Raw genomic sequence first — 25,467 nt, forward strand, 5'->3', positions numbered from 1 at the left:
ATGTAATACGTCGAGATCATCGAGGTATCCCCCATTCAGGCCCGGCCTAGTTATAACTTATCTCTCCGATATACTCATGGTTTATAGCTTATTCAATTTGTCGATCCCTTGATTGACGCCTATTTTTCTCACCCCGTCAATCAGACGAGAGCCATCATTTTTGGACTAGTATCAGTTTTTCACCTTGCCTTGACGCCGTACTTTTCCTGTAGCAAATCGATTGCCATACTGCCCAAATGCCCCAGTGTCCCTGCATTTGCAATCCTCGTCACAGTCATGTCAACCCCCATCACTTGATGCCACCAGTTGCTGACTTCGACGCTGACTAACGAGTCGAGGCCCAAGGAGCTTATGCTCATGCTGGGATCCAGGTCCTCGGCCGGACGGACTAGGAAGCCGCATATTGTGCGCCCAATCTCTCCCGTCACGAGTTCGAGGCTGGCAGGGTCGTGAAGCACCCGAGCGTCTGATGCAACCAAGTTGACGAGATCTCGGATGCCCCCGGTCTCTTTGGCCTCGCCAGTTGCATCCTCTTGAGGGTGGAGCAAGTAATACTTGCCCATGCGAAAGTCCCGCTTCCAAGTAATACGATTGTCCGTATGCAACAAGGGCTTTGGCGAGTTCAACCCGAGGACAAGCTCGCGCAAGCAACTATACGTTTTTGCCTTGGTCGAAATGGCCGTCCAGTCACTCCTCCCCGGCTGAGATTGGCTGATGGCCACCTGAATAGAGTCCATCATTTGCTGTTCCTGCACCGTGTAAAAGTCCTTGTCCCGTAGAGAGTCGAGTAGCGCGGGCCGCTGGGCGGCGTAGCCTATCCCCTTCATGAGCCCGACGTCGATGACGGAGCATGGCAGCTTCAGACGGTGGCGGTACTGCACAAACGAGTCCTGGAATGCGTTTGCGGCTGCGTAGTTGGCCTGTCCGACAAAGCCACCTGTCGAGCTCGTCGAGCCGAGGAGGATGAAAAAGTCGAGTTTGGTGCCCAAGAGGGCTTGGTGGAGATTCCAAGTTCCTTCAACTTTGGGGTCCTGCACCGCAGTCCAGTCTTGGTAAGTCATCTGGGAAAGAAGCTTGTCCTAATCATTCTTTTCATTAGCTTCTTTACCCCTCTTCTGTCCTCAAAGTGCCCATCATTACCTTGAGGACCATGCACATCTGGAAAAGGCCGGCAATGGGAGAAGGCGCAGCCTCCACGGCCCGTTTCACATCAGCCAAGCTGGCAACATTGCCAGTTACGGCAACTGCTCGGCAGCCCTGGGACTCTAGTTCTCGCAAAACTCCTGGTCCTCGGACGAGGCTCCGGCAGAGCGAGAGAGAAAGACGAAATGTCTAGCTCCGTGCTCCACGGCCCACGTTGCAATTGCTTTGCCTAGGCCTCCCAAGCCTCCCGCAAGAAGATATGTGGACTGATCTGACAGTGATGGGCTCCAGTAAGTCGTCTTGGCTGGGAGGGGACTCTTGTCCTTGGACACAGAGATGATAATCTTTCCAATGTGCTGCCCGCTTTGCATGTAGCGAAATGCATCAGCTATGTTATGAGCCGGGAACACATGGCGCGGTATAGGCTTGAGGTGGCCTTGCTGGTAGTATTCGACCAAGGCCTCCATGGTTCTACAATGACGGAAAAGGTCAGCCAGCCAGTTGCCAAGACTGTTGTTTGCTTCATCATATCTGTGGAGTCTCACCTTTGGATGAGGTCAGGGCGGTCATTTTTTAACAGGTCCCTATCCACACCGTGAAAAGACCGATTCTCGAGGAACGGGTGGAGAGCTAGAGAGCCGTGACCGATCAAGTCGGACTTGCCAATCTCCACCATCTTTCCGTGTTTAGCAACGCACTGCCAAGAGGCATGTAGTAAGTCTCCAGACCGAGAATTGAGCACCACGTCGACGCCGCGGCCGTCGGTGGCTCGTAGCACGCCTCCAAGGAAGCTCGTGTCGCGGGAGGAGAAGATTTTGTCTCGGGGAGTCCCGCAGTTGACGACTAGATACTGGACCTTTTCGTCGCTCCCGGTAGTGCAATATATCTATCGACATGTTTCAAAGGTTTGAACTCTGTCAGCGAATCAAGACATGAATTGACAAGAAACGATATTACCTCGAGCTCCAGCATTCGGCAAACTTGGAGAGCAGCAAGACCAACGCCTCCACAAGCCGAGTGAATCAAGATGGACTATTGAGTCGAGGCGCGTTAGTGTTCCATAACAAGCGCTGTGGCATTGAACATGATAATCACCTGTCCCTTTGACATGTGCCCGACGTTGAAGACGCAGTAGATTGCCGTCATGGTAGCAACGGGGAGGCTGGCAGCGTCCTCCAAGCTCATGCCGTCAGGCACGCGAACAACTTGGCGACCGGGCATTCTCAGTTGTGTTGCAAAGCAACCATCACCATAAGCCATGACGCTGTCTGCGACTTTGACGTGGCGGACCGACGATCCGACGCGAGTGATGATGCCTGAAGCCTCGCCGCCCAATGTGGCTTCCAAGGGCGCTAGCATGCCCATGGCATTAAGGAGGTCCTGAATAAAAACAATCATCAGCACTGAGCGCCCCGCGGGGATTCCTAATGGCCGTTATACATGCCCTAAAGTTCAACCCCACGCAGCCAACTTCAACCTCCAGCTCGTCGTCTGCTAAAGGCTTTGATTCCGAATTGCATCGACGCCAACCAAGAGTATCTAATAATCCTGCCTGGCCAATCTCCAGGCACATTGGGCCATCATCGTCGACAGGAGCCTCCAGCTCGTCAGACAGTTGAAACCAGTCGTAGCGGCCAACGTAGACGACCTTGTCGTGAACGGCAAATTCCCGGTCCGCATTGTAAAGCTCAAAGTTGACCTGTTCCTGGATCTTGTTAAAGACGGCCAAGACAAGGGGAAGGACATTGGGGTCAAGTGTCTGCAATTCCAACGTCGAAAACTTTGACCAAACCTCGTTCCGTATTACTCGGGCCGCTCCAATTGTCATTCCGTAGTGAGGGTCGGCGCATTCAATCTGGGCCGGCCGGGTGAGCCAGAAAAGACCGCCCTGGATTTTCGAAATATAGGCTACCAACGCCTCGAAATCGGCCTCGGACATGTCGTGGAAGAAGGGGGTTTCCAAGTCAATGCAGGAAACAACATTCCGACCAAAATCCTGGTTTGTGTCGCCGAGATTGGCCCAGGAAACTGCGAAACCTTCATCTTGGAAAACACGTGATAGAGCGAGTCCAAATTCTGGCCTCTTCTTGTTGCATAGAAATGTGACTTGTCGGTCCCAGCTCCCTGCGTGCGCCGTAGTTGCAACTATGACGGCGGTTCTCTGATGCGATTCGTCGTCATCCAGCATGACCGAATCCGTCCTCGAAAAGCCTGCGTCGCTGAGCTCTCTATCCCAACGCTCTAACGAGATAAACCTTTCCGTTGATTGACCGTCAACCTCTCGAGCCCACCAACTAGGCAAAAAGCCCTATAATGGAGAGAGGAGATTAGTTGAACGAAATACCCATGGTTTACAAGAAACCCATCAAAACATGTCATTTCTATGATGGGTCCATGAACAATGGACGTACCATTACCAGAGGGATGGCCCGTAACTTGACGGCTGGTTTCCAACATGATTAATCCTGCTGCAAACACGACATGTGGAGGAAGCTTACTTGTCACCAACTCCTGGACTAACAGCCTGCCTCTCGGTGCCAGAAGAGAATGAAGACTGCGCAGCGTTTCGCCGAGCTTCGGGGTGGCGTAAAGAGTCTGGAGTGAAACGAGTCAGCGTCGAGGTACTCGGCCTTGAATGTCTTTTCCCTTTCGTCTTACGTTTGAAACAATTACTAAGTCGTAAGAGGCACGTTTGAGTCCCTGTTGAGTCGCATCCCTGGAAAGATCCAACATTTTAAAGTCCATGGCCGGATAACGCTTGAATCTCTCCTCAGCTGCGGCCAAGATGCCGGCCGAGATGTCGCTCAAGGTGTAGTGTAAATACAGTCGAGTTCCGCCTCCGTCTTTTGACCCGAGGGCTTTCAAGACATTCTCCGTAGTCCCTGTGCCAGCTCCGACTTGGAGCACCCTCAGGGCCGGCCTCGCATGGGAGTATAGAGACAGAAACTCGTCCAAGTTGGCCGTGCCGCCGGCCAGGTTGTATGTGTTCCTGTCAGGACAAGGAAGGGCCTATAATACGCGTTAGTAACACCTCTATTGGGGGTGCCCTCATTTTGCATGGTGTAGCGGTATTTTACCAGCTTGACAGTTCCCCAGCCCATCCTGCTCGGTCAGAATCTCGATTGGGTCGAGAACTCCTCGGAAAATGTCCCTACTCGCCCTAAACAGTCTGCGGCCAAGGTTGGCCACGGTTGACATGTCGTCTCCCATAGCTTCAAGCTGCCGGCCCAGGGAATCAAAGACGTTGGCTCGCTCCTCAACACCTAGAGATGCCCAATATTTCGCTTCAGGAACGAGATGATCCGAATCATCGCGTATCATGGCTTCCTTTTCACTTCGAATCCATGCAGCCTGCTTAGCCAGGCAACCGGCCCATTGGTTGCTGCGGCTATGAATAGCTGCATGCACCCATCAATGGCCGTGGGATGAACCGAGGAATGTGCGGCCTCGTCGTCGTAGTGGCTTGCAACGCTGGCTCTTGCTTCGGGCTGCGTTGGGCTGGCAGAAATATCCCGCAGGACCTGGAAGCGCGGCCCGAACTGAAAGCCGGTGCGATGCACTTGGTTATACCAGCGCTGTCCATCAACTTTACGGGTATATGGAGGAGCCGTGCTGCTCCCCGCCGGAGCCGTTGAAGCATGCTCCTCGACGCCAGCTCTGCCTGGGCAATGCAGTGCTGGACCCACGACGTTCCATTGAAAGTCGAGATGCTGAATTCGTGCCACGTCGACGAGTTGGTGCTGTCACTTAGACGCAAAGGCCTCATGGTGGTCATCGTCTCAAGAGTTGCCGCTTCATCAAGCACCATGGCAGATCTGACGACGAGATTCCGCAGAGTAAACGCGTCCTGGTCTGTCACTTGTCTGATTGCCTCGCCCATCATGGCGACGTAACCAACGCACGGGAAAAGAATGTCTCCCCCAATCATGTGATCTTTGAGCCAGGAAACCTTATCGACGCGGAGCTGATTTCGCCAGAAGGGCTCCGTGTCGATGGATTCCAGTCCCCTTGACCCTAGAAGCTCGTGGTACGGATGCCGTTGATGTCTGATGGCCCTTGATAACCGGCTTTCGCTCCAATACTCTAGCTGGTGGTCCCAGGGATAGTGTGGTACGTCGACGAGAACCGGCGTCTCTGGGTTGAAGGAAAAGTTTACGGGGCATCCCTGCAAATACATTTCACCTAGGGCCGTTAACAGTGACAAGGTAGCACTCTCGTCCCTCTTCAAAGTGGCAACGTAGGGAAGGCTGTGGCTCTTTGTCTCAAAGGCAATCTGCCGGAGCGGGCCCTCCAAGGCTGAATGGGGTCCAATTTCGACGAAAAGGGGGGATTGTTGCAGAGGTTCCCGACCGAGGTGTGGAAGAGGACTGGGTTTTCAAGGTTACTCCTCCAGTAGCAAGACTCAAGTCTTGAGCCCGTCTCAACCAGCTGTCCCGTTACACTGGAGTAGAAGGGGACAGTAGTGAGGCCTTCTTTTTGGTGCCGCTGGACCATTTCCTCGTACATGGCGCCAATTTCTTGCATATGACCTGGACCAAAGATAAGTGAGCAAAATTTCGTGCAAAATTTCGTGCAAAATTTGTGTGTCGTCTTACTTGAATGATATGCAACATTGACACCCAGCCGCCGCTTAACCGTCTTGGGGTTCTTGTCACTGATGGCGGCAAGGGTCCGCTCCAGAGCATCTTCATCACCGGAGAGAGTTACGCTTCTAGGGCCATTCTCGCACGCCAAAACGACTCCATTCGCAATAAAAGGTGCCACCGCCGCTCGGCCCATGCCTACCGCTGCCATGGCACCGCGACGTTGAACATGCGTGACAGCCAGTCCGTGGTGGTATGCATTCAAGATGGCCTCTGATAGCGAGATGGCTCCGGCGGCATATGCAGCTGCAATTTCGCCACTTGAGTGGCCAGCAACGGCAGCAGGCGTGATTCCGGCCTTGGCCAAGAAATTAACGAGACCGACCTGGACAGCAGTGCAGAGAGGTTGCGAGTCCTCTGCCCTGTCCATGACTTGTCCAGCCTCGTTGGAAGAGAGGATACCCGACCACGGGGCCATCTAATATCAGCACATGGCTCTCCCCTTGGTGATATGGCTCCTATCGTGTCATGCCTATACTCACCATGAATTGACCACGACGGCGGGTCTTCCAAGCCCTGCAACGTCTCATCCATGAGTGACATGTCGTTGCAAAAGGATGAGAAGCGCAAAAGTTCCTTTGCCATGCCCGCCCATTGGACACCTTGACCGGTCAAGACAAAGACAATGCCAGGGACGTTATTAGGTATTCTTTGAGAGCCCCTAAAGTCCAAAACGGTGTCGTCGGTTCGAGTGATGCAATAGCATCTGACGGGTAAATGAGACCTACGTGATCCGAAACTGTACGCCACGGCATCCAGAGATGCTGGGTGAGACTTGATGTATCGTTGCACCTGTTCCTTTCGAGCGTGGAGCGAGTGGACACTGTCGGCCGACACCGGAATCAGCAGTGGCCAAGGCTCTGCGGCGGGCGTGTAAGCCATGTTGGAGTAACGGACCCTCATGTTGCTTGACTTGTCGATTTGTTCGGGTCCATTCACGAATCCCTCAACTTGGCCCTGGCTTGGCTGCTGCTTTCGGGGCTGGGATCCATTATACGAGGCAGCCGAGTCCAGTATAACCTGAGCGGAAAGTTGGACAGGATGCAAAGCTGCGCAATTTTCGCTCGTCTTACGTGTGCATTGGCACCGGCGATACCGAACGAATTGATACTGACTCTGGCGCCACGGTTTTTAGGCCAAGGAATGGGATCAAGCGGCACGACAAGATTTCCTTTGTCAAAGGCAACTAAAGAACAGTGCAGTCAGTTAGTCGACCTCGTTGGAGGACCAGTCGACTCACTGTCCGGGTTTGGATTCGAAAAGTTAATCTGAGGCGGTATTGTCTCGTGCTCCAAGGCAAGAATAGCCTTGATGCTGCTGCTGAGACCGGATGCGCCCTCGGAATGGCCGACATTTACCTTGACCTTTGTCGAGAATCAGTCATTTGGGGGGACCTTCTGACTACGGAGGTTTTGCTCTCACCGATCCAATATACGTCTGTCCACGCCCAAAGACGTTTGCCATGGCGTTTGTTTCAATGGGATCTCCAGTCAGTGTACCTGTGCCATGACACTCGACAAAAGGTGTTTGTGAAGGGTCCTTGATTCCGGCCGCCTCATAGGCTCGTCGCACCAATGCTTCCTGCGCTTCCGTGCTGGGACGGGCAATGCCCAAGGTCTTGCCGTCGCAGTTGCTTGCCGTTGCGCGAATGACGGCTCGGATCGAATCATTCTCTCGAATGGCATCATCCAGGAGCTTGATATAAATCGCATTAATGGCCTCCCCTCGCGCGTAGCCGTCAGCATTGGCGTCAAATGTTTTGCAAGAACCAGTCGGGGACATAAGCCCCTTCTCCGTCATGCCTTGGGTCATGCCTGGATGCATGATGATGTTCGATCCTGCCACAATGGCGCTACAGCAGTCACCGTTATATAATGCCAGACAGGCTTGGTGAAGACTGGTCAACGAGGATGAGCACGCTGTTCGAACAGTAACGCTGGAGGAAATAAAACGTTTTAGCAAGAAAACGGCATTGTTATTTCATGCCAAGGTGGTGCGAACCTTGGACCCTTGAAGTCAAACTCATATGACACCCGATTTGCGGCGGCAAAGTCTGACGTGCCAATGATGCGAAAACTCCCCAATTGCTGCGTATTAAGGGCGTGCATGTCGTGCCAGTCTTCTCCAAAGTTGCCCACGTAGCAGCCGATGTTCTTTCCGCGCCAGTTAGTCTGGCCGGCCGACTCCATGCATTCCCAAACCACCTCGAGCAAGAGTCGTTGAGGGTCTAGAAGCTCAACTTCTGATCGACCCATGGAGAAGAAGGCAGCGTCGAATTTTGCAAGGTCGACATCCTTGAGATAGTAACCGCAATCAGAAGCCACATTTTGCTGCTTCAATTTCCAATCACTAAAGGCATCGATGTTGAATCGCTCTTTGGGAACACGACATCTGCCACTCCGCTTGTTGATTAAAAGTTGCCAAAACTCTTGGCCAGTTGAAATCCCCCCTGGGAGTCTCATCCCCATTCCCACAATCGCAATAGCTGGCCTTGGCGCTTGGTCCATGATGGCAACGAAGATTTTTGACGATGAAAGCTCAGAATTCAGATTGAAAGACCAAGTCGACAGGCAAGATGCACTTTGACGGTCTAGTTGAGCCAGATTTTGAACATATATCATGCATAGCAGTACCTACTCATGTAACACGACACAGAGATTAGGGCAAAACGATGCTCTATTCCACTATAACCAGTGATTCTATTATCGTTGTTTATGTGTATGTACTTCGTATATGGGCTCTGTAAATGTGATTCACCATACGTATGTGTTGGTGCATGTTGAAGAATATGTGCATTGACATTAGTACCGTCCCTACAAAGAATCTCGACGAATTAAAGATAAGCCTCGGACAGCTTTCCATGTACATCATCACACCGCCAAACGTATAAAAACATGTCGCCAGACCTGGTGAGCCCCGTACGTATGAAAGAAGTAAGAGTTGCCAAAACCGTGCAGTAGTTGTGGCGAGCGCTACAAGAATTCAATGCACCAGGTACATGTAGAGCCTGGTGAAGTGATGCATTCAGGGTCCTTCTTTTCCAGCTTTGCATTAGCCTGCAGCAAGTTCTCGGTTGGTACAATTCAGTACTCCGTAGGGGTCGTCGGATGACCTTTACTCGCAGAAATATGAAATCTGGGGGCAGCGCGCTTCTCTGTGTATAGGAACGTCTACGCCAAGACACCAGTAGCCTCTATCAAATATCTCCCTTGCCCCTTCGCTTTCATCTCCCGTCCACTTCCAAGTTTGCCGACAAACGTCTTGTTCCGCTTTATAGCATGCGGCCCATTCCTACAGTTCCGGAGCTACAACTTTATCCCAGCCATGTTCAGCTACATACTCATGGGTTTAAGGCAGTTCGCCACCCTACTATTTTACACGCGCCACCATTCGACCGCCATTCATTCAAGAATCCGCACCTTGTCAAACAGCATCTCATTCCTGAAACCACGGCCATGCTGAAGCAACTAACAGGGTGTCAAACCGTCATAAGTGAGACTCTTTTGCTGAGGGATGCCTCCTGGAACGACAATGACGGCCCCGCCGCCATGGAAGCTTACGAGCCAGAGACCCGCTTGCCGCAACTGATCGGGTTCAACTTGACATCTGGCGGTGTAGGCCCCGCATCAAAGGTGCACCTAGATTACTCACCAAAAGGCGCGCGAGCTCATATTCGGAACTTCCATCCTAACACCACAAACGCCGCTGCCGACATCATAGCTCATGAGGACTTGCTGTTAGCGGCTGGCAAGAGCTTGAAAGAGTCTTACAAGAATAGTAGTGGCCCACGATGGGCATTGTATTCCGTATGGAGGCCCTTGGAGACTGTAAAAAGGGATCCGTTGGCGGTGGCCGACTACAGAACGTTCCAGGAAGAGGACTACTTGGCGGTTGATGTGAAGACGCCTTGTCTAGGAAGGCCAGGGGCGAGTGAGAGCCATCTTGCTGAATGTTTTTTGGCAAGATACTCGGAAAGGCACAAATGGTACTGGATAGAAAACCAGACGGCCGATGAGATATTGGTCGTGCAGTTCTTTGATAGCGATGCTGAAGGAGAATCCTACTCCGCTAGGGGCGTGTTGCATTCAAATGCGGAGTTGGCTGGCACAGAGAATGAAAAAGATCGGGAGTCTTTAGAAATCCGGTGCCTATGTATCTGGTAGCTGCACCAGACAAATATAGTAGTCCTGGCTTGGTACATTTCTGCCATGTGTATGGGCCCAAGCAAACACGACTGAGGCAAAGACGTTGAGGAGGATGGGGATACTTTGCTATCTAAAGTAGAAAGCCCGCTATAGTCGGCCGAACTTAAACTCCAGTCGAGAACTCCATAAGATGACCACGGCTCACTTCCTCCAACAGATCCATAGACCAGACGCCACGACATCAGCGAGCCGCAAATTCTCGGGCAGATCAGGTAATCCCCTAACCGGCTATGTCAGGAGGGACATCATCGACAGCACCCCGATTTTGACCAGAATTAATACCGCCATATCTGTTACCACCATCACCTTTACTACCGAACCGAGGTTCGGTAAAGGTGGAAAGATCAAAACCAGCAGGGACATTATCAGGACCAAAACCATACCTGAAACAATCTCAACCTACTATATAAAGATAGAAAAGCGGCCGCAATGCTACATGAAGTTACTCACGCCCACCCCTACTTATAGGGGATTTACTAGAGTGCACGACCAAGTCCGACACTTCGGTTATATCTCGAAAAGGCAGTTATAATTTTCATGTAACGTGTTTATAAACTACGCTATAAACACGTATGAGCGGCTGACTCGTGCATTAGAGGAACCTTTTACTAGGTAGTTATAGGGGGGGAACTATCTATCCGACCAGTCTAGCTAATCGACTAAGTAAGTAAATATAGGGAGAGTATAGCGTAAGTACCTAAAGGGAAAGGCGCGAGACAAAGTATTATAGCTAGTATATATAGCTATTAGTAACTTTCTTTAATAATATTAAAGTGTTTAGTTTACAGGCGTTTAGGTTAGCGGTTAGGGTAGGGGTTAGGTTAGTATTAGGGTTATCTATTAAGATATTTTATTAAAACTAATAAGAAATAAAGGGATTAGGACTACTAGGTACTCTCTACTTTTAACGCTACGACTCCCCCCTACCTTTAGTCGGACGATTAGCCAGACCGGTCGGATAGATAATTAGTCAAGACCTATAATTCATGTAGCCAGCAAAGAGCTCTGCCTACATGTAGCCAGCAAACTTTAGGTCGGGGAGAGCAGCATTCTGGCTAACCACGGCCATGGTTTTATTCCAAGGCCTATTCAAATCCAGCAGATGGCGAGTCTGAAGGCGGTTTCTGCTTATAACGAATCTTTGAGGTTCCGTCCACGTGAAGATGACCTATTCCAACCCCCTTGCCCTCCTTGTCGAGAAATTAGATCGAAATAACCTCATACGGATCCGTAGGGTTCTTGTGCGACTTAAGCAGTTTCGTCCCTTGAATCACGGCCTGCTTGATGCGAGGATCCTGCAAATGGTTGAGAATTCGCGGCTACGACATGAGGGAGTCGTGCACACCTTTGCTTTCTGGTCTTTGCAATACTTGTCGACCAGGGACGAGTGGGTCGGATTCCCGAAGTCGCTGAGCTTGACCTTGCCCACATAAGAGATAAGACGACGGAAAGTTCGTAGACATGATGACCGTATACAGCTAAAGCTTTAGGCTGTTTTGGAGCTCGATCGAAGTGAGGATATCCATCCTCAGAAGGAGAGACGGTGCGCGGGCTTTTAATGGTTCAGTTTGTCCCACATGTATTGCTGATCTATAAGCTGCCGTTCATTCGCTACGCACCGAGGTGGCAATATACGGCGCCTCCTGAAACCCGGCGGCTAGAGCCATCCTGCAGTATCCGTAGATGCGAATCATGTGAACCACTTACATTGCATTACCGCGCAACCCACACCAACCCGGCTGTGCAAGCTTGCAGGATAGAGTTTTGTCTTCTTCTTCTACGACAGGAAGAGAGAAGTACTAGCGTATGTTTCATTTAAATCAATGTTTCCTTGATGAAACCTCCTCCCACCAGCCTTCCCCTTCCCTCCTTCATCTCCGACTTCGTTAGCATTCGTGCCCATTTCAGAACTTTGGTCCAAGATCAGAGCAGCCAAGGATCTTGTAAGAGTTCTTTCGCAGTCTTGCGATTCTCGGGCAACCATGACAGCATTGACCGCATGAATTGAATGAAACGCGCCTTCTCCTGTCCCGATAATCGCTGCTCGAGACTGTCAAGCCAGACGACGGGGACCAAGGCGTCCTCGTGGGCAATCCAATGTCCTGCAAATTCGTCCATTAATCCCGCGTTTGTGGCCACCTGGGCTGCTTGGGCGCTTAGGGATGCTTACCACTGGTATCGAAACATTGGTTCGCCGTCTCACTGCGCTGCACGAAGTCGCTCGGCGGCGGACCAATCAGGGCAACCATCAAAGCCAGGTGCTTGAACGGGTCATGGGCGCCTTTGGCATCAAATATGGCTCCAAACAAGTGTTTGCCCTCAAAAAGATCCCAAATCTGCTAGGCCGTCAGCCAGGATGCAAGAACAGGTGGCCAAGAGCAGTGCTCACCAAACACGCCAGGTTCCAGATGTCGACGGCGCTTCCCCACGCCATCTCAAAGATGACCTCGGGCGCCCTGTAAATATGCGGCTGGACAAAGGGCCCCGAGCAATGCGCCTTTCCGATCCTTGCCTCGCCGAAATCACAGAGGGCAGGGAGTCCATAGCTTTTGCCCCGGGACGGGCTGCGGAACCGACGGCTCTTGTATATCACCGTCGACTCGTCAACCGTCTTTCGCGGGCTTGGGTCCTGGGCTTCTGCTTTCACAAAATCGGCAAGCACGGTATCGTCGTCGAGGCTCAGCATGACATTATCCGTCTTGATATCTATTTCCAGTCAACCATGGCCAGGTGCGACTACCAAGCGAGGATGGGTACCGGTGTGGACGATGCCAGCTTCCAAGTGCAGAAAGTCCAGAGCGGATAGAAGCCGCCTCAGCGTCATCTTGAGCAAAGGCAGGTCAAAGGGCTTCCAGGTCGGGGCCATCATCTGGAGAAGAGACATGTACATTGGCTGAAGCACGAGGCATTGATGACTGCCAGCGAGCCCCCGAAGCTCGAAGGCATCGTGCATCTCTCGAATCAACGACTGGCCCGGGTGTGACGAGCTCACCTTGGCGAGACGCCGGTATATCTCGAGCTCGCGGTAGGTGGCAGTGGGCAGGTCTCGCAGCGAGGTGGAAACCTTTACAACTACGAACCTGTTGTGCCTGCCGAGTTGAGCATTATTGTCAGACGCTTGTTGCTCCAGTGACATTATGCTGCCTACAATTGAACTCGACCTACTGGAGGTCCCGACAGAGCCAGCTTGTCGAGTACGCGCCGTACCCAAGCTTCCCCTCGACCTGATATCTGGCCACGAACAGATCTCCAATGCGGACCGGGTAGTACTGCTTGGGCTTGTAGAATGGGAGCGTCTCCTCCTCGAGGGGCACCTCCAGAGGTATGGCCGGGTGTGCAACGTCTGCAAGGGCTGGCGGGTAAGGCAACACCCCGCGTTTGAACAGGCCCTTCAAACTTGTGCAGGCCCTGAAGCGTAACGGCATGCTCACTCATGCACCAGCAAGGGGTGCTCTGCGCTGGACGCGGAATTTTGATCCCTAGAAGGCTGAAAGTGAAACGTCCAGACCTGAGGCGCTTGACGGTACAAGTGCTAACTACCAAATAGATACATTTATACCTAAAGCACAGCCATGCAAATGCAGGATATATGTATGTACGAAGTAACTTATATAATATGTATTTACATAGGTATAGATGTATTTCGTATCCCTTTGGCTGTTATAAGACCGCACGTAGGGTCTAGGCAGGGGTATCTGTATAGACTAATAAGAGCGTCGCGCTATTTAGCGACAACGTGATAACTTTAGCACGTCCCTAAGCTGCAAGCAATAGCGTTTTTTATACTTCCTAAAGGTTAAGAAAGTACTATTTAAAAGAGACTTTATTATAGTAGCTGCTTAAGTAAGCTCTCGTTAAACATATTCGCGCTGACATATAATTAGGTTAATAATAGAAAGCGCTGTCGGGCTCACCGAATCGGGTGGTCCCCGTTTGAGGGGGGTCCCGTTCGAGGCAACTCTACATGCATTAGTGAGTCGGCCAGGCTCCACCCCGGATCCTTTAAACCGACGGCAGATGATGTATCGTCCGCTATGGGGCCAGGAGTGAGATAACAGTCGCAACTTCCCAGCCCTTGAATGGTGTGAGTCGTAATGCTACCCTGGTAGATCCCACATCGCGCGGCTTAGTAGTGCTTATCCATACACTGCCCTCACGCCGGGATGGAAGCGTTCTGCTCGGGGCGGACGGCCTCGGTGGTAGTGAACGGTCACACATCGGAGCAACGAGTCCTGCCCAGGCAGATATGCCGCAATGATCGCCATTGTCGCCAATCGCTCGCCAATCGCATTCCCGTTCCTCAACGCAGACCTGTTGCAGAGACGGGTCAATGCAGAAGGTGGAGCGATCGCGTTTGTGAACCGAGAGGTAATCTCTCGAAAGGAGCCGAGAGCGCATACAAAAGAGGAGCAGGGGCACTTGCCGGTTTAGTTCTTGGATAATTTGCTGCTGTCCGTTGATGGCCTCGCTCTGCTCGGTCACTGCTCGCTTTAGCCTCTTCATATCATTCCGGGATTCTTTCATTGACTCTAGGGCCAGCTGGAGCATCGCCTTGCCTTCGTTGATGACGCGGCTCGATCTTTTCGTGGGCGTCGGAGGGGGCGCGCCTGCTCCGCCACGACCACGGCCTCCGCCGGCTCTTCCATGATGAAGCTCCTTAAATGCTAAGTTGTTCCTCGGTAGCGTCAAAGTGTTCGATTCCGAATTCTACTGAGTGTAACGGTTTCGACATCTGCTGAGGACTTGTTCCAATGAAATGAAGGGGAGGGTCTCTCCAGAAGCCGTCTTCGAAAGGAGGAATGGATCCTCGACCCGTTCGGTGGTGTGCAGCAGCAGCAAGGATTGGAGGTGGCCTAGAGACAAAACGCACCTAGGCACCAACGTATCAGCCGCCGTTACCCCCCCAAAAAAATCACCGTACATAATGGGGGCACGGCTCCGTGCCCTTTTCGAGACGGAGGTCCTTGCCTGTATTGGCTCTCCCCTTGGCTAAGTATATACTGACTAAGCAGGCTATAAACCCTGATGCGGGGTATAAAAAATCTTTTCTGCCTGATCGCCACGCCCGCTTCTGTCTACTGGCTTCTCGACGGAAAGGAATCTACGTCGAGCACCCGAATAAAGTCATTGATCCTCCTGTGCTTTTGTGATCACCATTCTTATCCAGTCGCGGGCAACAAGCCTCGGGAATCGTTTTTCAGCACCATTTCCACGGCCGGCGACTGACGTGTGTCAAAATTTTAGAATGTCGACCGCAGCTGTGGCCGTCTTCAGACTCGTCTTCAACGTTCCCGAGTCGCATCTCGCAGCCTGTAAGAGCGCCGTTTTTGCAGTTGGTGCTGGTCGATATCCTAAGGGTAACTATACTGAATGTTGTTGGACCACTATTGGTACCGGTCAATTTCGGCCAGGGGACGGAACAAATCCATACATTGGATCAGTGGGTGAGCTCGAACAGATACGAGAGGTCCGAGTCGAGGCGCCGTGTGTCGGTGAAGACGTTGCTAGGAAGGCAGTTGAGGCACTAAAGGGGTAAGTTTTTTTTTTGGCTTTTGCTGCTTTTCGTTAGTCCTTAATCCTCCATGTAGGGCTATGTGTCTATTAAGTAGATTAAGAAGGTTGACAGGTTTGTTAGTGCTCATCCATATGAAAAGCCCTCGTACCAGGTATATAAGATGGAAGATTTTTGAATAGAAATGCACATTGGTAGAAACGTCGAACTATGCACTCTGTCACAATTAGCAAGCTATGGGCCGGCAACGCAGACTGTCGTCTCTCCGCTGATGTTTTGTGTGCTGCCTTAAAGAGTGGGCGGGGTATTATCGAGGTGTTAAGGAGAGTGGGCATAAGAGGCCACAGTCATGCCTAATAGACCTAATAGTTATGCATAAGGAAGCCTGCCTAACTAATATAACTCCCCTAGCCTAAGGACATTATATAGGCCTAACTTAGGTATAGGAATATCTTAATGCCCTCTTTTAGCTAGCTATATATAGTTACTATACCTATATAAGCCCCTCCTTTATCCTAATAGATAGACTAAGATATATATTACTAAATTTACCTTTCTATGCCCCTATTTCTTCCACTATGCTCTCAAGCCCCTGCTTGAGACGAGGTAACTTGGATTGTTCCTGCGCAGCGTCCAGATAACGTTCGTACTGCCGCATCGGACGTAGATAAGCGAGCCTGCTGTGGACAGGCTCTTCACTGCAGTGAGGTTATTCGAACTGGTTCAATTGGTTATATCTTGTGTAACTAGGGAAACGTGTCCCATACAAACTGTGTGCAAAGACCTTCCTCCCTGTGTCTCACCTCTTACTCGCACGTGACTAGCGCGGTCGATTAGTTATACGTGCGCGATCGGTGCCTAGTGCACAGGTGGATCCAACACTGGAACCTCTTTCTAAATCGATGATCGCGCACTAATCAATCCACCAAAAACACACCAAACACAGCGAATTAAGATGAGATAGGAAAAACACGAACAAGAACACCAACAAACTCCTACCACGATGCATCACTATGTTGGATAGTGTGCTCTGACTGTAGCTCTCCTCCCCACACTGGGTGTGTTCTGCCACACGCCATCATGGGCCGCATTTCGAGCGCCGGATGCGCTAGCTGATTCCATCGGTCCCACGTTGGAATGGACACGAGGATCTCCTCGTTAATGTGAATGGAATAAAGAACGACGGTAAAGCAGAAGAGGGAACGAAAAAACCGATTAAATCTCGTCGAGAATTGTTGTGTTATTGCGATGAACGAATCCTTCCACCCTCACGTTTAGCTGATTGTCGCTAATAAACTGCGTGAGGGCGCTGTTTGGTGATGCCTTCGTCATAGCATCGGCAGGGTTATCTGCGCCGTTGACCCAACGGATTTCCGCAATATCCCTTGATTCATATGCCTGCCTCAGCGCCATGATATCTATCATGAGTCGCTTCTCTGTTGTGGTGCCAAGTTTGACGAGGCACTCATAGAGGCTATATGAATCTGTGCAAATGACGAGCAGGATTTGCTTCAGATCAAGGCGTTGTGCGATCGTATTGACCGTTTGCTTGATCACAAATGCGAGATCGAAGCCCGATGTCAATCCATAGATCTCTGATGCAAGAACGCTTCGAGTAACGCGCTTGCATTTAGTTGAGCTCAATGAAGAATGTTTCCGCGGATGGAAAATGAATCGGTTGATTGCGCGGTCTCATTGGCGATGATAATCACAAAGCCGATTTGAGAGCTTAAATCCTTATTGTTGGCGAATGATCCATCGGTGAACACAAAGATCTTCGCGCTCTCGAGATCGATGGGTATGTAACATAGGCCACGGTCGGGATTGTTGATCTGCCATTCAATCCGCTTGTTCAAAGCCTTGAAGTCGGTATTAACGGGCTCTTGGGCTTGCCGCAACGGAACAATCGTATGTTGCTTCGGGTTGGCAAATCGAAGCGATATATGCCCCGGGCGCGTTGAGCAGCATAATCCTGATGCCTACTTGATGCCTGAAGATTGATCTCCTCGAGGTTTTGGGCTTGGCCCTTCTGCCTGACGATGACACAGCCATTTTGTATGGTCAGGCGGCTGCCGTTAAAGTCGCAGATGGAACCTTCTTGGAGAATCTCTTTTGGCTTGGCCTTAAAGCAGAGTTCTTTCTCCTCGATCTTGAGAAATGCATCTGTGCCAACAATGAATGTGTCATCCGTTTGCAAGGCCGCGATGCCAAACAGGTCCTTGTCGGCGATGTTGTTTGCCGTGATCAGAAGGCACGGGTCAAACGAAGAGGTTTCCATATTAAGCTTGCGGCAGTGATGGTCGTGATATGTGTTGAACCAGTGGGCTCCTGCCTCTGCGATGCCATATAGCGGCTTCACGATTCGCAGGATTGTTCCTCTGGATATCTTCTTTTGAGTTCTTGAGGAAGGGCTGCAAGGATGACACGGGCCAGCTTGGTCTGGGATTGTGTGTATGCCATCGTGATGTCTCTGATCATGATGAACATATCCCGTGTGCAGAGAAACGGTGCTAAGGCCAAGGCCACGCGTTGTGCGGGCCGGCTGATGGTAGGGGCTTGTGTGAGGATCCCACGTTTCCCATCATCATTGTATCCTTGCACAACGAGGCGTGATTTCTCGTATGGCGTTGCAGTATTTCTTCCCTTAACCTCTCTGACCATTCGTGATTTGAAGACACGATATCCACCATGTTTATTCGCATCGAATTCTTCGGGTACAATGACCCCAGCGGCGAGGAGGTTCGTGAGCTCGAGTGTGTCGGAAGCTTCAAATGGGAAACCGGTGCTTGTGATCTTTCCTTCAGCTCGTAGCCGCTTGGCTAGGCCGAGATGTTCCATTTCTTTTCGAACAAGAAACGCATTAGCTTCATGATGAACGATAAATTGAACGGGTGAGCAAACAATAGTGGATTCTGATGTGCCATTTTGTGCAGCATCCTTCCTAGGTCAGCCACGCCTGCGCGGCCTCTTTGGCTCAGGGTATTCGAAAGGTTTGGGTTGGTCTTCTGTGGTAGGAAGAGGAAGAGGTTGTTGAGTTGTGGGTGGAAGGGAAGAGGTTTTGAAGAGGATGTTGTTGATCGGATTGTGTTGAGGAAGGAGTGATTGTTGTGTTGATGGGTCTGTGCGGCTAGGGCTAGGGTCGGGTTGCAACTGAGGAAGGAGCGATTCCGGGTGACGATAGTACGGTTGGACGCATGTACTGCGAAATTTCGCTGGTCCGTTGTCCAGGTCAACTGCGATTTCCGTATCCGTCACCTCGAGCACTTTATATGGGCCTTGCCATCCGTGCTTCTCGCGAAATACGCGAACTTCGCTTCCTAGCGCCAGGGATAGGGGCAGGCGCAACGCTGTATCAGGCCCATTACGCGTATTTAACGCGGTCTGAACCTTCCTCTGGGCGTTGATCTTCCTCAGCTCTGACATCGTTCGCCACACCGCCTTAGCTCTTGCCATTGCGGAAGGTGTAGGCGGCGAATCCATCGTCATTCGAGGCAGAGCACCGAAGACGAGGAGGGTTGGAACGAGGCCATCCGGACCGGCTGTGTCGTTGACAGCCTTGAAAGCCATTTGAAGGACTTGATCAGGGCTCACGGTATCCTTCAGCTCTGCCTTTAATATATCATATGCTCTTCGGACGGGCACATGATACTTCTCAACCTTCCCAACAGCCCAATGTGCTTCCACAGGCACCTGATGACACGTTATTCCCATCAATTTCGCTTCTGCTTGGAACTCGGCAGCAGCGAAATTCGTGCCTGCGTCATGAGTGATCACATCGGGTGGTCCAAGGTATGTATCCATCCAACATTGTTTCAACGCGAGCCACGTTTCCTTGGCCGTCATGTTGGATAGGAATCTCCCTGCCTGATAGGCAGTGGCGATCAACAACATGGAGGACTGGTCTGCCACCCAATGTCATGACATCAACGATGACTTCGTAATTGAAGTCACAATCATCCTTCAAGCTGAACTTGAACCTTCGTGGCGGGTCGGATTTCATCTGACAGTAGTGGCAGAACTTCTTGATCATTTCCAGAGCTTCGATTTCCACATCATGGCCAGCCGAATTCAGCAGCTTGTGCAGCCGATACACGGATGGATGACCAAAACGCGTGTGGAGGCGCCGCAATTCAGCCTCCGTGAGATATGCCACTGATGCCTCTTGTTTCCGCAAGAAGAACCACGCGTGACCCCATCTTCGAATCACTGGAACGCTCACACCATTGCCAACGAGCTCGTTCGTGACGTTATTTAAATATACGCCGAGCCGATCCATATCAGCTAGGCATAGGAGGAATGGCGTTGGCACGTTGACTATATGAAAATCAACCTCTCCCACTGGTGTGTTCAAGGTGATCACGCCAAGTGGTGTTTCAATCTTCCTGCACCAAATCTAACTGGTTCGGGCTTGCGATCATCACGGAATTGGACTGGGGGCATCTCTCGTTGGAGAGCACGCAGTTGTTCGATTCCTCCCGTCGATATGCATGCCGCACCTGTGTCCGGCATGATTCCTTGGAACGAGTCTTGAGAGTAACGATCTAGTATGAATTGTGTGGGTTCGTCACTGTTGAATAACTTGATGCCTACTGGAGAGATCCGATGATGGAAAGCTTCGTTGGACAGAAGGTCGCAGCAGCGTAGAACGATTCATAAGGGTCAGAGGAGTCAGAATCATCGGATTCCTCGGTGCTCGAGTCATCCTGATCCTGTGATTCCCCTTCATAGTCAGCCAAGAACATAGCATACGAACGAGATTGACCGTGGAAGCCTCTCTCGTAGATACTTCTCTTTGGCTGCTTTTCTCTCGTTTTCAGGATGTCTCGTTGAGAAACAACCTTCCTTGCCGCAAACGTAGCATTTCTTCTTCCAATTTGGCTGACGCCTTTGTGATTGACCTCTTGTTCCGCCGGAATTTCGCTGAAATTTGCGATCCACGAAGTGCTGATCATGTCCTCTATCCAGGTCTTGGGGATATTGGCCACTGGGTTGTTCAGATCGTTCATCTTGCATGGCAGATAGCGATGATCGAAGCTGTGATGCCAATCCCTCAAATGTAGGTGCGGAGAGTATATCGCGAGTCGGAATTCAGGCACACCACGGCACGCCCTGAGCGTTGCATCGATCAGGCCACCTTCGCCGCCAGACTTATCCCCGAGTGCTCTCCTACAGAGCCGCAATTTCGTAGAAGGGCCTGGAGGACCTCGTCAGATGACTTACCGGGCATCTCAGCCCGAAGTCGGCTGAAGGTGAGGTGCTCAGTGGGTATGATACATCTTCTGGTTGATTTCGGTGTCAAAGTGCTCTTTCATCTTCTGATACATCTCAGCGAAGGTTAAATCAGTGCTGATTTCGTGTAGAAAGAAGGACTGAGCTTCCTTGCCAGAATCGAAGGAAAACACCATGGAATTTAGACGGAGGAATGTTTGCTTGACGGCACACGCTCATGAATTTCCGGATCTTGTCATCGAAGATATCGTATGGTTCGCCGGTATAGGCTAGTTTCTTGTCCCATATCTTAATGAATCTAATCGTGAGATCGGCCTCAACTTCCTCGTTCTCGAATCGAACAGGTGGAATGCTCGTGTATGCATCTCGGAAGTTGGTAGTCCGTACGGGGCGTCTGCTGATACCGAGGATTCGCGCCATTGATGCTGAGGCTCTTGCTGAGCGGGTTGATGGGTCTCAATGATCTGAGGGGATTCCGGTTCCGCCGGTCGGGTAATAGTTGGCTGCTGGATTACTACCGGTGCCGGTGACGATATAGCCGCTTTAACAGTTCCTTGGAGCAGCTTCTGTTTCACCTTATATGCCACGGTGTTTTCAGCAACCTCTTGACCAAGCAACTCGTTCTCATCCCATTCAGGAAGTTCGTTACTTGTTAGAAGGCCACATAAAGCTCGAGAGATGCTAGAGTTGGCCTTGCCCATATAGATCCCTAATTCTGAGAAGCGTCCGGAGTCTTGATCTAAGGCGTGGGTTGATTAGTTCGAAGTCATCATAGCTCCATCCCGTGAAGTCGTTATACAGATCCCCAAGCAGGGCAATTCCGTGGTTACGTTTATCCACCGTGTATGTTGCCACACAGCCTAAGAAGAAGCTGTTGCGGTGGACAAGGAGGAGCTCTGGGTGATAGGTTCGTTGAGAAATCCGCGTCGAAATGCCTGATCGGGAGTGAAGGCTCCACGATCGTCAGGTTCCGTTCAACGAGTTGCCTGTCTTCGAGAGACACGTTGGCCGGGGTATCCTGGGCTGTTGCCGGGGCTAGTGCGGCAGATGAATTGTCAGACATATTGACAGGCTGTGTGCTGAGAAACAGGGCACAGGGTGTCAATGAGGTTATCAATGTGCGATAGGGCACGCCTAAGGGTCGCTGATGACAGCAAAGCTTAGGCACGGTTGGATAACTAGAGTGGGCTCTGATGCAGAGTCTTCGTAGCAATCCGCGCGTTGTAGCAACTATCCTACCGTCAGGGAGCTCGCTTTGCAGAGCGTGACGATAGGTTAGCTCTCTTCCGTCTTGCTGTTCTGTGTCACCTTTGCCGGGCGACACTGATCAGTGTGGACAGGCTCTTCACTGCAGTGAGGTTATTCGAACTGGTTCAATTGGTTATATCTTGTGTAACTAGAAACGTGTCCCATACAAACTGTGTGCAAAGACCTTCCTCCCTGTGTCTCACCTCTTACTCGCACGTGACTAGCGCGGTCGATTAGTTATACGTGCGCGATCGGTGCCTAGTGCACAGGTGGATCCAACACCTGCTGATATTTAGATGTCACTAGTACAGCATGCGCCTGGTACGTACAATTATTTTCACAGTGGCCGGACCGCGAAGTTCGATTGGTACTAGACAGATTGCTAAGCTAGTGTCTTCAAAATCGGAAGGTTAACAATCATGCGTCTGGTAGCTACAGAATCTACGATTAAGTACTGCTTCTTTAGTCCGAGGTTTTAACTAAGAACCCTATGACGACTCGCTCCATCCAAAATATCGAAGATACGGATTTCGTCTTCAAGCAACAGTGGAAGGACGGCCTGCCGACCGAAGAAGAGGCTCTTGTGATCCGAGCCAGGGCAACGACAGCGCGGTACCGATGCCGGCCGTCGAGGCCGCCCTCTTATCTACTCAAGAGTAACCCTTTTGTACACTAAGATTACTAGGAGAAATTTGTACCCCTGGGCAAGGAGGAGTTCGCCGTTGCGTGTACTACTATTGCTACGGCGGGGGGAGGAGGGGGAAGGTGGGGAGAAAAGGGAAGCAATCACATGCCCGGGCTATGATTGGCGAGGCGGGTTATAGGCACGGACCAGTCTCGGTTAACTTCAAAGCGGGGGTTGCAACATCTAACATTCTCTTCTCGTTCAACTCGTCATTTGGTGAAAATCCCTCCAAACGATTTGCAATGCCATACACTCACGATGCCTTGCTCACATCCAGCTCGTTCAGGATTGTGGAGCTTCTGCCGGATTCCGAAGGTAGCCCTATCTCCTGCATACTCCATAACGTGGAGTGGCCTTGTCTCCTAGAATACGAAGCTATCTCTTACACTTGGGGAGATCCGAATGATACAACATCTATTTCTTGCCATGGGAAAGACCATGTGGTCACCAAAAGCCTTTTCTGTGCACTAACTCATTTGCGGCATCTACATCAGCCCAGATACTTATGGATCGACGCCGTCTGGTAAGTAGACCCAATCGCCATTCAAATCGTTGCCTCCTGTGGAGCTGGAGGTACCCAAAGAATCAGGAGGAGTGCCTCTGTACATATGTAAGATTCCTCGAACCTAACATTTCTGCAGCATAGATCAAATGAACATTCGAGAACGTAGCCTTCAGGTAAAGCAGATGCGGAAGATTTATCAAGGAGCAAAGCAAGTCCTCATATGGCTTGGACCCGATAATGCCGCTCAAGCGAAATTGGCTGTTAATTCGATCTTGGAAATTGCAAATTTCCTATGCAGGGAAATCGGAATTTCAGTCTCAGACCTTCGCTCGATGAAAGATGTGTACCAGGAGGTTGTATTCAAGAACCGCGCCGTTCTGCCCGTTCCGAGTAAATGCGGATTTGCAAACACGTCCGTGTGGAAATCCCTGATCTGGTTTTATTCTCATATATACTTCACCCGGGTTTGGGTCATCCAAGAAATCAACGCCAACGAGGAACGACTAGTGCACTGTGGCCGTCATATGATTGGTTGGGAACAGGTCGAGCTCGTTGCAGGCTATATGATCATGGAAACGGCCTTCTCCCAAAACTACGGCTTCACGCAAGCGCACTGCTGGTGGGCAGCAATCGTTTCCACAGAACGTATCAGGGAGCCCAGAAATTGGCTGTTTATGCTCTATCTCGCATCTAACTTCTCAAGTACTGATACGAGAGATGCGATATACGGTTTGCTGGGTCTAATCGAAGTCATTGGCAGTGTTCTTGACCCAGATTATAACAAATCATGTATAGACGTGTATCGAGACTCAGTCGAAGCAGCATTCATCCAATTCCAGAGGACAGATGTGCTACTCTATGCTACCGGTGACGAGGCTTTGTCCTGGATCCCGCGTTGAAACAGACCAATGCTGTTTCGGAATCCTTTCCGGTTTGGAAAATCCCTCCCATGGAAACCAGCAGGGGAATCAAAGCCGATCTGGAACATTGACAAGGAATTAAACGTCTTGTCTCTCCATGGATTCGTTATCGGCTCCATTCGGTCCGCTGAGACGTACAACGAGAGCTGCTTTGGTAACGCCATGATCGATTCGAACAAGGGAAAAAACGAGTTAAACAATTTATGGCGACGAATTCTGAGCACCTTGAGCAGCGGCCGCCCAGGAGTACCCTTCACAGCCAGTGTACTGGCCGCCACAGCGACATCTTTGGCCTTCGGGCTAGATGAGGCAAGCGATCCTTGTGCTGAGCAAATTCTAACGCATAACTTCATTGCTTATTTGAAGCTGGTCCTCGATGAAGAGACTTACAACAAGTTTATACCGCTTGAAGTATCCAAAAAGTCGGCGCAGGTAGATGGCCACATATTTGGCAAACCTGTGTGGGATTTCAAGTATCCTGACTCTAGTATCTTTATCACGGACGGCGGGTTGGTTGGATGCTGCATATGCACAACTATGCCAGGGGATGTAGTCTTCGTCGCTTTCGGAAGCATCTATCCGTTTGTTCTGCGACCGAGCGGGAGGCATTATCTTCTCAGAGGCTACGCATTTGTCCACGGCGCAATGCACGGAGAACAATGCCCTTCTAAGGGCCGAGTCCTAAAGATCCGTTGATGGCGCGGTGGTGCGACATTCTCTAATCCCAAGGTATATCTCTTAAATGAACCAGTGCACTCCCCATGACCTTGTCATGATGAGACGCTTTATCTGGTCTTCTCAGCAGATACCAGTTTTCCGCTTGCTGCCAGTTATGATAGTAGGGACAAGCCCAATTTCCTCTTTGTTAATCCAGAGACATCCGAAGACCGTGATCACTAGGTGCACACCACCCCCATCTTCATTGATATTGAATCGCTTCGAGCCGACTTAAAGAAAGAGCGGATTGCCCAACTGAAGACTTCACCTAAAACACTAAGCTGTCCGTCAGCCGGTCAAGCTGCCGGCGAGGCTCTATGATGAGTTCTGGTGTCTCACTGCTCCGATAAAGGGGGACTGTTGGCCTTGGGGCACACTAAAGACTGCACCAACCCCTGACGGTCAGGTACGAGTACTAGAAGACAGGCTCTCTAGTAATTCCCCTACTAATTTGTCTTTTTCTTCTTTTAGGTCAACCCATTCGCTTTTAAATATCATGCTCTTATGCTATTCCTTTCAACTGTCTATTCTGGCGAGGAATTTAAAGAGCGAATTCGGCGGCGGCGGCCGACAACAATGCAGCCTCGAGCACGCCCAATTCAGCAAAAATTCGGTACCGAGCCTATACTACGTCTTCCTGTGCCATCTATCTCTGCAGAC

At 50.9% G+C, this 25,467-nt stretch overlaps 2 protein-coding genes across 2 annotated transcripts; both read right to left on the reverse strand.

Moving 5' to 3' along the window:
• Positions 1–179: 179 nt before the first annotated feature.
• On the reverse strand, positions 180–7,975 carry HRG_02072 (polyketide synthase dehydratase domain-containing protein; the record flags this gene model as incomplete). Its single annotated transcript, XM_044860543.1, has 21 exons — positions 180–611; positions 666–1,079; positions 1,141–1,219; positions 1,420–1,614; positions 1,689–2,029; positions 2,101–2,175; positions 2,239–2,523; positions 2,588–3,451; positions 3,649–3,738; positions 3,802–4,152; positions 4,221–4,245; positions 4,552–4,682; positions 4,736–5,439; positions 5,529–5,672; positions 5,739–6,143; positions 6,269–6,388; positions 6,515–6,806; positions 6,860–6,972; positions 7,027–7,150; positions 7,209–7,722; positions 7,788–7,975. 21 exons carry the CDS (start codon positions 7,973–7,975, stop codon positions 180–182), a joined length of 5,886 nt encoding a protein of 1,961 aa, XP_044724176.1.
• A 3,939-nt stretch (positions 7,976–11,914) lies between these two features.
• Positions 11,915–13,416, reverse strand: HRG_02073 (kinase; the record flags this gene model as incomplete). The annotated part of the gene is made up of 5 exons (XM_044860544.1): positions 11,915–12,093; positions 12,162–12,327; positions 12,381–12,697; positions 12,749–13,080; positions 13,157–13,416. 5 exons carry the CDS (start codon positions 13,414–13,416, stop codon positions 11,915–11,917), a joined length of 1,254 nt encoding a protein of 417 aa, XP_044724177.1.
• Between the last annotated feature and the right edge of the window lie 12,051 nt (positions 13,417–25,467).

The sequence above is a fragment of the Hirsutella rhossiliensis genome (assembly GCF_020360975.1).
Source record: "Hirsutella rhossiliensis strain HR02 chromosome Unknown scaffold00002, whole genome shotgun sequence".
NCBI lineage: Eukaryota > Fungi > Ascomycota > Sordariomycetes > Hypocreales > Ophiocordycipitaceae > Hirsutella > Hirsutella rhossiliensis.